The sequence below is a fragment of the Maylandia zebra genome, linkage group LG22, assembly GCF_041146795.1.
Source record: "Maylandia zebra isolate NMK-2024a linkage group LG22, Mzebra_GT3a, whole genome shotgun sequence".
NCBI lineage: Eukaryota > Metazoa > Chordata > Actinopteri > Cichliformes > Cichlidae > Maylandia > Maylandia zebra.
In genome coordinates, this window is record NC_135187.1 from 28,595,667 (window position 1) to 28,608,395 (window position 12,729).

A 12,729-nucleotide genomic window follows, 5' to 3' on the forward strand; every position below is an offset into this window, starting at 1 on the left:
GTAAAACGTTTCTGTATCTGTCCTTGTGGAAGCGGAGCTCAAACAGAAGTGTTCAGCTGGATGCCCAGTATGCGGTACAGACTGGTAAGGGGTCAGAATCCAACAATTATCCATAGCCATTCATCACAGTCATTTGAACGACCTCTGTATCAGCTGATGGTGTAATTCAAAAAGTGTGTTGCTCCAAATCAAAGAAGTCACTTGGTTGAGTGACGAAACGTTTCTTCCCCACATTCTTGATGTGACAATAAAAAGTGATTTGATTTGATTTGATTCTTCTTATTGCTTAGATCAATGTCTGTCCCCCAGAACAGTCATGAAGTTACTGTCTTTACTGTGGCAGTAAGTGTGTAGTAGGTTTTTCACTGAATCTCTCAAATAAGGATTTTAGTATCTAGCCTGATTTAATTGATGTTCCATGATACATGTATTCTTTTTCTAGTGCAATTACATTTAGTACCTGGTGGTAGATGTCACTATGGACTACAATGTTGAGTGATGACTCATTTTTAGTGTTTTTCAAGTCATTTCAGTTCATTTCAGGTCAACAATATAGCAAGAAATCACAATGACAGCTGCATAAAGGTGCTTTATATTTTAAGGTAAAGACCCTGCAGTATAGGGGAGAAAAACCAACAATCAGTGGAGCCCCTTTGTGCAAACACTTTGCGATGGTGGGCAGGAAAAACTCCCCTTCATAGGAATAATTCTCTAGCAGAACCAGGCTCAGAGAGATGCATTTGGTGTGAGAGGTTCGGGGTTTGGGGAAAGAGAAAACAACCAACGATAGCATAAGGAGACAGAACGAAACACTAATGATATGCTGCAGCATATACACTGATCAGGTATAATATTATGACAACCTGACTAATATTGTATCGGTCCCTTTTTTGCTGCCTAAACAGCCCTGACCTGTTGAGGACTCTGCTAGACTCCTGAAGCAGTGCTGAAGGTGTAATGTGGTATCTGACACCAAGATATTAACTTTAGATCCTTTAAGTCCTGCAAGTTATGAGATGGGGGCACCATGCAGCAGACTTGTTTGTCCAGCACATCCCACAGATTCTGGATTGGAATGAGACACAGAGAATTTGGAGATCAACGCCTAAAACCCATTGTTGTGCTCCTCAGATGATTTATGAACAGTTTTTGTTTTGTGGTAGGGCGCATTATCCTGCTAAAAACACACCACTGTCATCAGTTTCCATGAAAGGGTGTGAATGGTCTGCAACGATACTTGGGTAGATGGTACGTGGCAGTTTGGGTGGTGGATGGAGATCAGCATGGGCACCCTGACCGGTCTGCAGCTGTGCAACAAACTCTGATGCTCTGTGTATTCTGACTCCTTTCTATCAGAGTCAACAAACTTTTTCAGCAGTTTCAGCTACAGCAGCTCATCAGTTAGATTGGACCACTGAGGTCAATCAGCCTTCGCTGTGCATCAGCGAGGCTTGCCTGCCCATGACCCTGTCACTGGTTCACCACTGTTTCTTTCTTGTCCTCTAGGACCCAGAAGTAAGCCTGCAGCCTGAAAGTGATATGCGTTTTTGGACAATATGAATACTATACTTAAAAAGTCTTTAAGATTTGATTGAGCCTGATGTTTCTGAAGACTTTGAATGTGAGGAGAAGGATTTTAAACTCAGTTTTGGATTTAATTGGGTCAGTGGAGAGAAGCTAATGTGGGGAAAATATGGTCTCTCTTCCTAGTCCTTGATGGTACTCCCACTGTAGTGAGTGGAGAGATTTAGAACAGCCTCATAATGAATTACAATGGACCAGTTCGGAAGTGATGAATTCATGAAGTGGTTTCTCAGCATCATTCTGAGACAGAATTGATCTAATTTTAAAAGTAGTGAGATGTTTTGCGAGAGAGATTTTCAATTTTTTTAATGTCTGTTTTCAATGTCTGTTTTTTTAATATGTTTTTTTTGGGACTTTTCAATTTCTTTCTTTCACATATAAGATCCAATTAATTTCTACAAGATTTTCACCTTTTATAAGGTCTTAATGTTAACGTTACCTTCAGCAATTTATCATAATTTATTTTTTGACCTGTCACACTTCAAAATAATCATTTTGATATCTATGGCTTAGCTGTAGGTGTAATAAACCAGAAATATTATCTGAGCTATTCTTCACATCACCAACATCTTACAGTTGATTTCAATTTAGTTCAGACACTTTGATTTAACGGTTCAAAGTTACCCTTTGGACGGCCAGTGCAAGATTTTGTAATGCATAAAAAACACTTGAACAGAATCTGCTGCTCTCTATAATATCTGGATTTGGCCAGCTGAATTTGAAACCTTTTTGATCCCCCTTCCTTCTGTGTTGTCATCAGTAGGACTTATTTTCATTCACCTCTCAGGCATACATGGCTCAAATGGTCATTTCCCACAGAGAATGATTTTCTTCCATGGAAATGGCCATCTCATTCCGCCAGAAATTTAATCTTCAGGACATCGTGGATAGATTAAGATGATGGATCATTTGAAATGTTTTGAGAGATACTTCACACGGAATTGGTGTTGGAAAATTGATCTGCTGCACCTCACTCTGCTTTTTCAAAAGGAAAACAAATGAGGAACCGTGTTGGGCCAAAAGATGAGAGACTGGTTTTGCAGTCAGTTTTCCTTGGTTTTGGCACAGTGGCTTTTGCTGATTGTGATTTCTGCATTACATCTTGGTCATTCCTACTCCTTTTGTGTGTTGCATTCAGGGTTTGCTGACCTCTGGAGTAGAATTTGAATCTCTGCCTGCAGCGCTGTCTCTGCCTGCCGAGTCTGGCCTGTACCCTGTTACTCTGGTTGGCGTCCCACGTACAGCCGGGAACATTACTGTCAACGGTCAGTGTGGCTGAAAAGATTTTTTCATTACTTGGATTGTTGCACATAATAATTAGCTGGAAAGATTAGCTTGTGTTTTTGCACACACTTTTGAGTCAGACTCCTTTTTAAAGGTCAGTGGTTCACCATTCCACTCCAGTAATTTCATCCACTAAAGATTCTATTTTCTATTTGAACCCAGGTTACCACACGTCAGTGTTTGGTGTAACCAGTGATTGCCTGCTGGATGGCCTGCCTGGTGTGAAGACTAGCGGCTGTTTAGTGGAGGTCATTCCCGCTCTTCCTCGCCTCCAGCTCCAGACGTCACTGCCACGGTCAGGAACTCTCTGCACGCTGTCTTTGCTATGACACTAATTGTTCACTAACAGTCAGTGTAGAAAAGATCTGACTGTGTTGCTATGCTGATAATGTCACAGGTCTCAGTAGGCCAGGGGTAAACACTGGGTAAGCCTTGCTTTGCCAAATTGGGTGACGAAAGGTTTATATGTGGTTCACAACACCTGTTTAACAAAGATAACACTTCAACACTAATTACATTAGCTGGCAGCCAAATTAGCTAGACTGGGTTACATATATTTAATACAACATTTTGATGCCCACAGCAAAAGGCTAAAGTATTTCATAACTACTTGGTAAATTATTTAACCACTGAAAATCATGTTATGCTTTGTGGTTTCTCTCTACTAGCGTTGGCCTTTTGGCCTCATTTTTATCTTTAGTAAAGTAAATTGAAGTGTTAGACTGCGTCAACAGACAAGAACATTTTCCCATAAAAACATAGGAAGGGCAAAGAGTCTTGCTTTGTTCACCCATGATTGATGTGAACACCCTCAAACACCTTTAAAGCTTAAAGTCAGCACTTTAGCTTTATGGTCATTGTTTCATTGCACATCCATTGTGCTGAGGTACAGAGCCAAAACAATGACAAATGTGCGACTGTTGTACCACTCACAGACTCCTCTCTACTCATAGTTTTTACGCCCAAAAGTAAGAAAAGTTAACATTTTGAGTAGTGTGTTTTTGGCCAACGTGATGCAGTTTGCCCTCGAGTGCATGTGCAGGTTTCAGGTTTACACCATTATGTAAAAGTTGCCTGTGTTAGTATTTGTGTTTATTTCATGAAATGTTTGTGTTCAAGTATAGCTATGAAAAAGGGATCGCTTTGTGGCTGAGTGGTCTTAAGGTCATACCAATTACAAACCAAAGTTATATCATAGCAAGCATATTGGGATCCTGTGGTGAGAACAGAAACACTTCAAAGAAATCAACAGTGTAAATCTTATTTTAAACCCAGGTCATGAACCACATTATAGCCCAAGATTGTGTGTTATTTGAGAAATGAAAGTAGAAGTCACGTGGTAAGATTTCTACCAGTAAATAGCAGGTAATGCACGCCGTCTGGACTTTTGTAAATCATTCTGACAGGAAAGCTGCTTTAAAATTCACTATTTAGGTCATGCCTGTGTAAGTACAGCACTCATCAGCTTTTGATGTGGAAAATCTTTTTATTCTCTAATGCTGGAATATAGTTCGTGTGTCTACTCGAACAGAAGTGTAATATTTGGCTCTAGTGTGTGGTGTTCTCACAGGATGCACAGGTAGACCTTGAGTTTTGACTTCAAAGCTCTGAGAGTCTCTATAGGGTGCCTCACAGACTTTTTTTGCCTACAGCACTAAACGCCAGTATCTAAGGCTCCACTTTTCACATTTATACCATTTGAATTCTAAACATTAACTCAAAATTTGTAGTTTTAATATTTTAGAACATTGAAATTCTAGTTTGGAGACTGAATCTTTTGCTGGCATGCCCCATGTCATTAAAAATAATATTTCTGAGTCCAAATGTGGCAGGAGCGGGTTAGTGTTGTTGCCTGCAAGACGGTCCTGAGTTCAGTTCCCACCATCTGGCCTCAGGGTCTTTCTGTGTGGGGTTTGCATGTTCTCCCCAGGTGCTTTGGCCTCCTCCCACTACAGACATGTATTTAGTGGGGTTAGGTGATAATTCTAAATTGCCCACAGGTATGAATGCGACTGCAAATAGTTGTCTGTCCCTGTGTTAGCCAGGGTGTACCCCTCCTGCCCTAAGGCAGCTGGAATAGGCTCCAGCCCCCCCCCGTGACCCTGAATTGGATACGCAGAAGAGAATGGATGGATGCTCATTCAGTGCAAATGAATGCTGAAGCATCACTGAAAAGGCTCCAAGTTAATCTTACAGCTTCAATAAAATGATCGGTGTGGTTGTTCTCAGACATGCTACAATAAAGTTTAAAGTTCAGGCTTCCATGAAAATGAAGATTTATGAGGTTTAGAAAGGTCAGATGTTGGCTGTAAGTTAGCTAGTTAATTTGACATCTAAAGATCATATACCATTTCCAGCAAGATAGAGCACTGCTTTAACTTTGGTTGTAAATTAAGATGTAAAGCTAAATAGCAGCAGTGTTTGAAAGCTTAGTGAAATAGGACAGGTTGAAATAATTATCTATGTCGTGGCTAGCTGCTAGGCTAACATAATATATGAGGAGACACACACACCTTCATCTATCCTGAGAAGCAGCACCTTAAACTCTCTTTTGAATAAAATGGGGGGGGGGGGTGGCTCAAGACTTCTACATACCACATGATGCATATATGATTGTATTTCAAGGCTATTCACCTAATCTGTGATTAGTTATAATGGCCATGTGTTTCTCTGAACCTACCTACAGGTCAGCCTACACACCTCACCCCATGTCCAAAGAAGAGCTGTCTAGCTCCGTGTCTGTCCAGCTGTTCAACGGAGAGACGCAGCAGTTGACCATCACCTTAGAGAACATTGGATCTGAGGACATAGAGACTTTGGAGCTCACTTCTAAGATTGTCAGCACCAAAGGTAAGCACCCTCAGCAAGATGAGCCAAGTCTGTTTATTATACCTTTTTGTTCAATTTTCTAGCTCTCGATTTAGATTTACAACCGAAATTGTGAAAGTTCAAAACACAGTAGGATTGCAGAAGAAAATGTGGATTGAAAAAAAATGTGCTAAAACAATCAGAGTGCATTGAGTGTCTTATCTGTGTTGTAGTTGCAATAGGCTTTGATGGACTTTACTGTCCACTTAGTTTTTGCTCCAGCCTCCTGCAGCCTGCTTGTCCACAGTGCTGCAGGGGTCGCTACCTTGTTGTATGTGCATGGGGACCTTTCATGCTCTTGTGGCTTTCCAGTCTGTGTTCTGTCTCTTTGTTCAACACCTGCTCAGGCCGTCTGATCTCTGCAGTCCCCCTCACTCTGTTTCTCTGTCACTCGCTGGCTTTTGTTCTCCTTTAATTGTCTGTGTGGAAAAAGGAGGCAATTTATTTATTCTTTTGAAAAACAAAGTTGTCTGGCATTTACTCCAGTTTGCACAGTGTTGAAGTAACTTTTATTTTACTTAACTGTCGATGGTATATTTTAGTATCTGTGCAGCTGCAAATGTAAAGTCTCCTGCTGTTACTTTTTTGTTTAAATCAGAGTGGAACCAGCTGTCATTAACTCTACAATGGGTGTCCTTTAAACAGCTTTGCTTTAACATTGTCAAGCTTTTGCTTTAGTAAGTCACCTGTTAAGGTGCCTGGGTCGTCGACCCAGTGTTTCGTGTTTTTGGTTCTTTGATTTTGTTTGTTTCTTTATATTCTAGATTTCTTTGTCTTACGGGTTATTGGATTATTTTAATTGTAGGTTCTCTGTGTGGGTTTTGTTTGTTTGTCTTCTGGTTTTCTGTCTGTGATCCATAGTTGCTGTCTCCCATGTCTGCTGTATCCCCATGTCAAGTCTGTGTCTCTGTGTTATGTTTCCTGTTTTACTTTGAAGCTCCATGTCTTATGTTAATCTGTCTGGTTTTGCTTCCTTTGTCTCGTTAGTAGGTCTGGGTATCGTCACTGATTTCTAGAATCGATTCGATCCACGATTCGATTCAATTCGATTTGAATCTGGGAAATTTTGCCTCAGACAGTCAGAAATATTATAATTCAGATCAATACATTTACATATTTTTGTATCTATAAAAAGGAAGCTGACACTTTCCAGACTTTATCAAAGGTGTGAGCGTCACAGCAGATGCTTTTGTGTCAAAGTAGCTGAAGATAAAACACAGAAAAACATGAAGGTGATTTTCCTGGCCTGGGGTTTTACAAAAATATTCTGCAGTAGATCACAAACGAAAGAAAACCATTAATCAACTTATGAACATTACCTCTGAAGTTACAGCGGTTTTATCAGAGACACGACTAAGCGTTTTGCATTTTGTACAATTTTAAAAAGTTTAAATTTGTTCAGTATTGAACGGCAGAAGTTAGGTTTTCTTTTCGGAAGTAAGTAAAAGGAAAAAAAAAAAAAACATTGTCCGACAGCGCTGTAAATAACTGTAGTCTTGTGCGTAACAAGCAAGCGAATAATGCAGAAAACAGATTTCGGGGATAGACGGGAAACTGTTCTTGAAGTACAGAGAGAGAGAGAGAGAGAGCTGTGCATGAAGTGTGATTTAATTGGTGGAAGCAAAACAGCAAAAGTCAGAGGGAGTCCATGACGATGTTTATGTGAAGCGTAGTTTGGATCTTCGTTTGCTGCTCGTTCGGTCAATATTGTTTGGAGAGAGATAAAACTAACAGATTTAGAATCAGCGAAAAAAGGGTGTGAACACAAAGTGCGGACCCGCCGAAACATCAGAATCAGCGAGCTGTCTGCTTTCAGCCCCGACCGTGTCCGTGCCGTCGGGTGAGAAAGGCGACATCTCACTGATTCTGATCTGCGGGTCTGCGCTTTGTGTTTACGTCTTTGTGCAGAAGCCGTGTACCTGCTCTCATTTAAAAGCGAGTCATCAGTGATTTTTGTTATTCTTTCAGCAAGAAAGAATATATGCTAGCTGTTAAAGTTGGATAAACCTGTAGTAAACAAAATGTGAAAATAAATCAAAACATGTTTAGTATTTTAGATTCTTCAAAATAGCCCCCCTTTGAGATTTCCTTTGTTGCACACTATTGGTATTCTCTTAATGAGCTTCATGAGGTAGTCACCTGAAATGGTTTTCCAACAGTCTTGGAGTTCCCACAGATGTTGAGCACTTGTTGATCACCTCCTCCATGCACGGCGGGGACCATGCACGCAGTCTCCTGAACAGTTGATGTAGAGATGTGTCTGAACTGGAACTCTGTGTGGCATCTATTTGGGCTCTGATCCGAGGTGCCGTTAATGTGAGATTTCCTTGACTTTCAGTGCTTAAAGTCGTTTCTCTTTACTTAGCGGATTGGTTTTTGCCATAATATGAATTCTAACAGTTGTTAAATAGGGCTGCCAGCTGTGTATCAACCTGACTTCTGCACAACACACCTGATGGTCCCAAACCCATTTAGAAAGCAATAAATTGCACAAAGCAAAGGGTGGCTACTTTGAGGAATCTAAAATGCAAGACATATTTAGAGTTATTCATCCAATTTTTTCTTTGCTACATAATTCCAGAGATTTTGCTTTATGTTATCCGATGTCTTCAGTATATAGCTACAATGTAGAAAGTAGCAAAAATAAAGAAAAAACATTAAATGAGAAGGTCCAAACTTTTGACTGGTAATGTGTATATATATATATACTGTGTGTGCGTGTTTGTTCTAAGCTATACAAGTTCAAAATCTGACTCAAAATTCCATCTCCAGGTGACAGTGTTCGGAAAGTTTTCTCTGTAGTAAACAAAACATGAAAGCCAGTGTGTGTCCTGAGAATTTGGTGGTGCAGTGGCTACCACTGTTCAGGTCCGCGGGTTGGCTGGGTCCTTTCTGTGGCTTTGGTGCGTCCTCCCACAATACAAAGGCAGGCTTTTTTTGTTAACTGGTGATTCTAAATGTGGCACATTGGTTTAGAAAACACCTTGGTACGTAGTGAAATGCTTATCACATATTATTGTAAAGTAACTGCCATTAAGTCTAAATACTGGCAAATTTTTATTGGACAAAACGTAAAAATAATGACGCCGGTTATTGTGGGTTATTTCCAAGTGCTTCGTTTTCTGACACTGAACCACTGCATTAGCATTAATAGCTGGAAGCATTCCAGTTTATGAGAAACCAGTGTCACTTGACCATATTTAAAATCATTATTGATTTCTTTACTCGGAGCTGTCTCCACTGGTAAAATGCTACTCCAGTTATTCTTGCTGTAAACTATTTTAATTTATAACGAGTACCCTAAATTATTCAACACTACCAAGAGCAAAACTTATCATAGCTTTTAAAATGTTGCTTCTATTACTCTCTCCTGTGTCGCTATGTAAATTCAATTTTACATTTTTCTTTTTTCAGATGCAGACAGAAGTCTGTTGACATTTTCACTTGTTAATTCTGACAAAAACACCTTTCTTCCCCACATACTAAAGTAGATCCTGCCAAGAAAATACCTTTGTATATCCTCAGTTTAGCCTCAGAAATACAGACATTTAAAATGAAGGAAAGATTTCTTGAAGCTTTTTTTTTATTTTTATAAAACACTCTGACTCCCTGTGGTATCAGTGGGAGTTTAATCACGCAGCGATGAGTGAAGGAGGAGAAGCTGGGAGCAGTTTCCTTTTATCTGAAACTGATCTGACTTTTCTGAAATGGCTTCAAAATTCTGTGATGACAGGCTCCATGCCTCCTCTGCCCAAGGGTTAACACTCATGCGGTCAGTCTAGTCTGACTTTTCTTGGTCTTTCACATATGTTGAAGACTCTATTGTGTAGAGATGGCACAAGCCTTTGGTGTCCAGTCCTGATGTAGAATTTATAACTCAGCGACAGCAGGATGAGAGAGGTGCTGCGCTTTACTCTTGCCTTCTATATAAAAGCGCTGCCCAGTTTTTGATTTAAGATAGATAGTAATTTGCTGGTCAATGGTAAATGGTACAAGACTTACAAGATTTGAACACAGTAATCCACTGATGTCTACCTCTTAGAAGCTTGTTGCATCTCACACATCCAAGCTCCCTGCTGGCTGGACTCCAAGGAACAACGTAGTCTCTCTAGTTAACAAAGCATTCTCTTTGAAATAAAACTGTGGTACCGTTTTGTTTGTTTTATGCTGCAAATATAGCGTTGCCTCCCAGGGAATGTTATTTTCAGAGTTGGATGAAGAAGTGATAAATATTCTGGGTCCAAATTTGAAACATCCAGTGCCTCAATAATATCAAAGACACAGATGAAATATCATTACTCTACCCAAGGATTTGAGCAGTATCATTAAATCCAACAACCGGTCTTTTTTTTTTTTTTATATGCTGAGTGTTATTATCTTATACAATTCTTCAGAGCTACAGTGTTTAAGACCTTATGTGAAAAAGGTCCAACTATAAAAAAGGTTTTTGTTTTAAGTACTTAAACTTCTTAATTGTCCAAAGAAGATACAGCAGAAAGCTCTTCTCCTCCTTTGTTGTTCAAATTCCTTGTGAAAGAAATCTTCTGTTCTTCTTTTGTTTTTAAGTCTTTGCTGTTTTATCTTTATCCAGCCCTTTCAAGTCCTTCCTCTTCTTTGAATGCTTATCTTCTCCAGTTTCAGTTCTTCTTATTCCTCTGATTCAAACTGATTCTCTTTTTCTTTTCCTTTAAATTTTTGTCTGCTAAGGACCAGTATTCGTAGTCAGACCAACAACAGTAGCACTTATCCATTGAGCCCCCCTGAAAGTGTAGTTATGGTATAACTTATTTAGTGCTTTTAGGTCATCATTAGTCACAAGTGCCTTTTTCCTGTCTTCTTTTTTTTCTTTTCCTGTTTTATTCTCTGATTCTCAACAATAGGACTTATAAATCTTTCTGACACATCAGTATCCCCAATTTTTAGAGTCAATATCAGTGAACCATCAAATGCATGAAAATGCACATGAAAGCAGGGCTTTTTTTGTTACCATCTGGAAATAAAAGTTTCTTTCTAGGCATCCTTTTTAAATGCATTAAAGATATGGTCACTTTAATTCACAGATATGGTCGCTTTGTTTAATACTGGCTGTGATCAACACATTACTCTTAACGCTTGAAATAGGGCTGTGCATCAAATCTCAATCTGAGTTGCTAATGCACTCACACTCTGTACATTAAAAGGCAAGCTACCATCCAATTTCCGCTGCCTACCGTGGTCCAGGTCACAGGGGCAGCAGTCTAACCAGAGATGCCCAGACCTCCCTCTCTGCAGTTATCTCCACCTCTTCTCGGTTTGCTGTCTGTGATGATACTGCCTGTTGAAACGGTTTAAATGGTCTTATTGAATAATGCACTCAGGATGCACTGTTACTAGGAACAATTTTTGAATAGAAGTTACAAACAGGAAACATTTTTACAGTAGTAGTAGTTTAATTTGGATATTTTTCCAGTGTTCTGCTTTAGGTCTGTGGTAGTTGGTGCATTTGAAGTGAGTACTACTGAGTCTAGAAGCACTATTGAGTTTTTATGGATTTTCTTTCTACCAATCTACACAGTATTATAGTATTGTATTGGTTGTTCTTAGAGCTGCAATAGCTGAGAAGGGAGAGAGGTGGTACAAAAATGACTCAAATGCATGAATTAATTTGATCTGCTTTGGTCAAATTGTAATAAACTTCTGTTTGCTCAGATAAGTTTCATCTTTTGTTTGAACGAGTGTTTTCCGAAGCCTATCGTGGCTAAGAGTGAGTTGAGACTGTCTAAAGTCCAAGTGAAATTAAACATTTGCTATGCTCATTCATCTTTGGAGTAATAATAAAATACCGAATACTGTTTTTGTACAGCCGTGAACTCTTGTATAAACCAGATGCATCAGCATTGTGCCATAGGCAGGAGGTCACGCTGACAAGCAGCCTGTCAGCTGCGGTCAATCAACCACAGACACTGAAAGGAAAAGAAACTGTGCACTAAGCAACAAGAGGATTTGGGCAGAGCAACAAAGAGATGTCGTCTTTGTGTCTCAAGTTTGTCAGAGTCACTGAATCTAATCTGTTTTGGAACATACAGTAGATGCCTTGATAAATAATGTATTCCTACATTCTTAGAAAATAAAGTACATTACGTTACAAATTTAGCCTTTAAAAAAGGTCCAAACTTGAGATCAAGGATTTTATATATTTTTATTACGAGTTATACATACACTTGTAAAATGGACTGGTGTTTCAATAGCACTGCTCTAGTGTTAAAAACGGCTCAAAGCTGTATCTGTTTTTACATCTGAACCTGCAAATGCAGCCAACTTAGGCAGTGCTGATTCCTGCATTACTTATGTGCTTCTCATTTAACCCAAACAAATAAGGAAACGGGAAGGCTTTAAAAACGAATTATCAAATTTTATTTTTTAAATATTTTGTGAAATTTAAATTCTCGCCTCATATTGCATCTTTAAATCTTGAATAAGTTGCGTAAAAATTAGTAGATATATACATCTATCTATCTATAGCCAAAAAAGGTACACTTGGTCATCTTAAGGTGTAATAATTAACTCAAGTGGCACATTTGTGTAGATTGTAGGGACAGAAGCTCTGAATTAAGATGTTGAGTTTATATTTGCGGGTAATGTTACATTTGGAATGCTGTACTTGTAGGTAGTTGTTCAAATTTTATTCTAGATGTAGATGATTTTCATGTATTGGAGTAGAGAGAATTCATATATTGAATAACAAGCTCCCGCTGTTATTTGATGAAGCCTTTTGTTAAAGCTTTCTAGTCAGAAAATGACTGTTAGGCCAAAACAAACATGCTGCCTCAGAGGAAGAACAGCCTGGTGGGCTGCATGATACAACCTTACCCCCTAATTGGATTGCAGTGCAGTTGATCATCCACTTCTTTTCTGTGTAACTTCATCTTCTTTGTTGCTGTCACTTGTGAAACCCCTGCAGCTTCAAGTAGTGTGGCTTAAATAAGGCAAGCCCTAGAAGAAATGACCACATTT

At 39.2% G+C, this 12,729-nt stretch overlaps 1 protein-coding gene across 5 annotated transcripts in view; it reads left to right on the forward strand.

Annotated features, from left to right (window-relative positions):
* The window catches only part of trappc9 (trafficking protein particle complex subunit 9), a 231,322-nt gene that overhangs the window by 55,505 nt on the left and 163,088 nt on the right, over positions 1 to 12,729 (forward strand). For all 5 annotated transcript variants that reach the window (XM_024798279.2, XM_024798280.2, XM_024798281.2 and 2 more), the window contains 3 exons: positions 2,723 to 2,849; positions 3,031 to 3,163; positions 5,555 to 5,718. In XM_024798279.2, the coding sequence (XP_024654047.2) occupies positions 2,723 to 2,849; positions 3,031 to 3,163; positions 5,555 to 5,718 (424 nt within the window). The remainder of the gene's footprint in view (positions 1 to 2,722; positions 2,850 to 3,030; positions 3,164 to 5,554; positions 5,719 to 12,729) is intronic.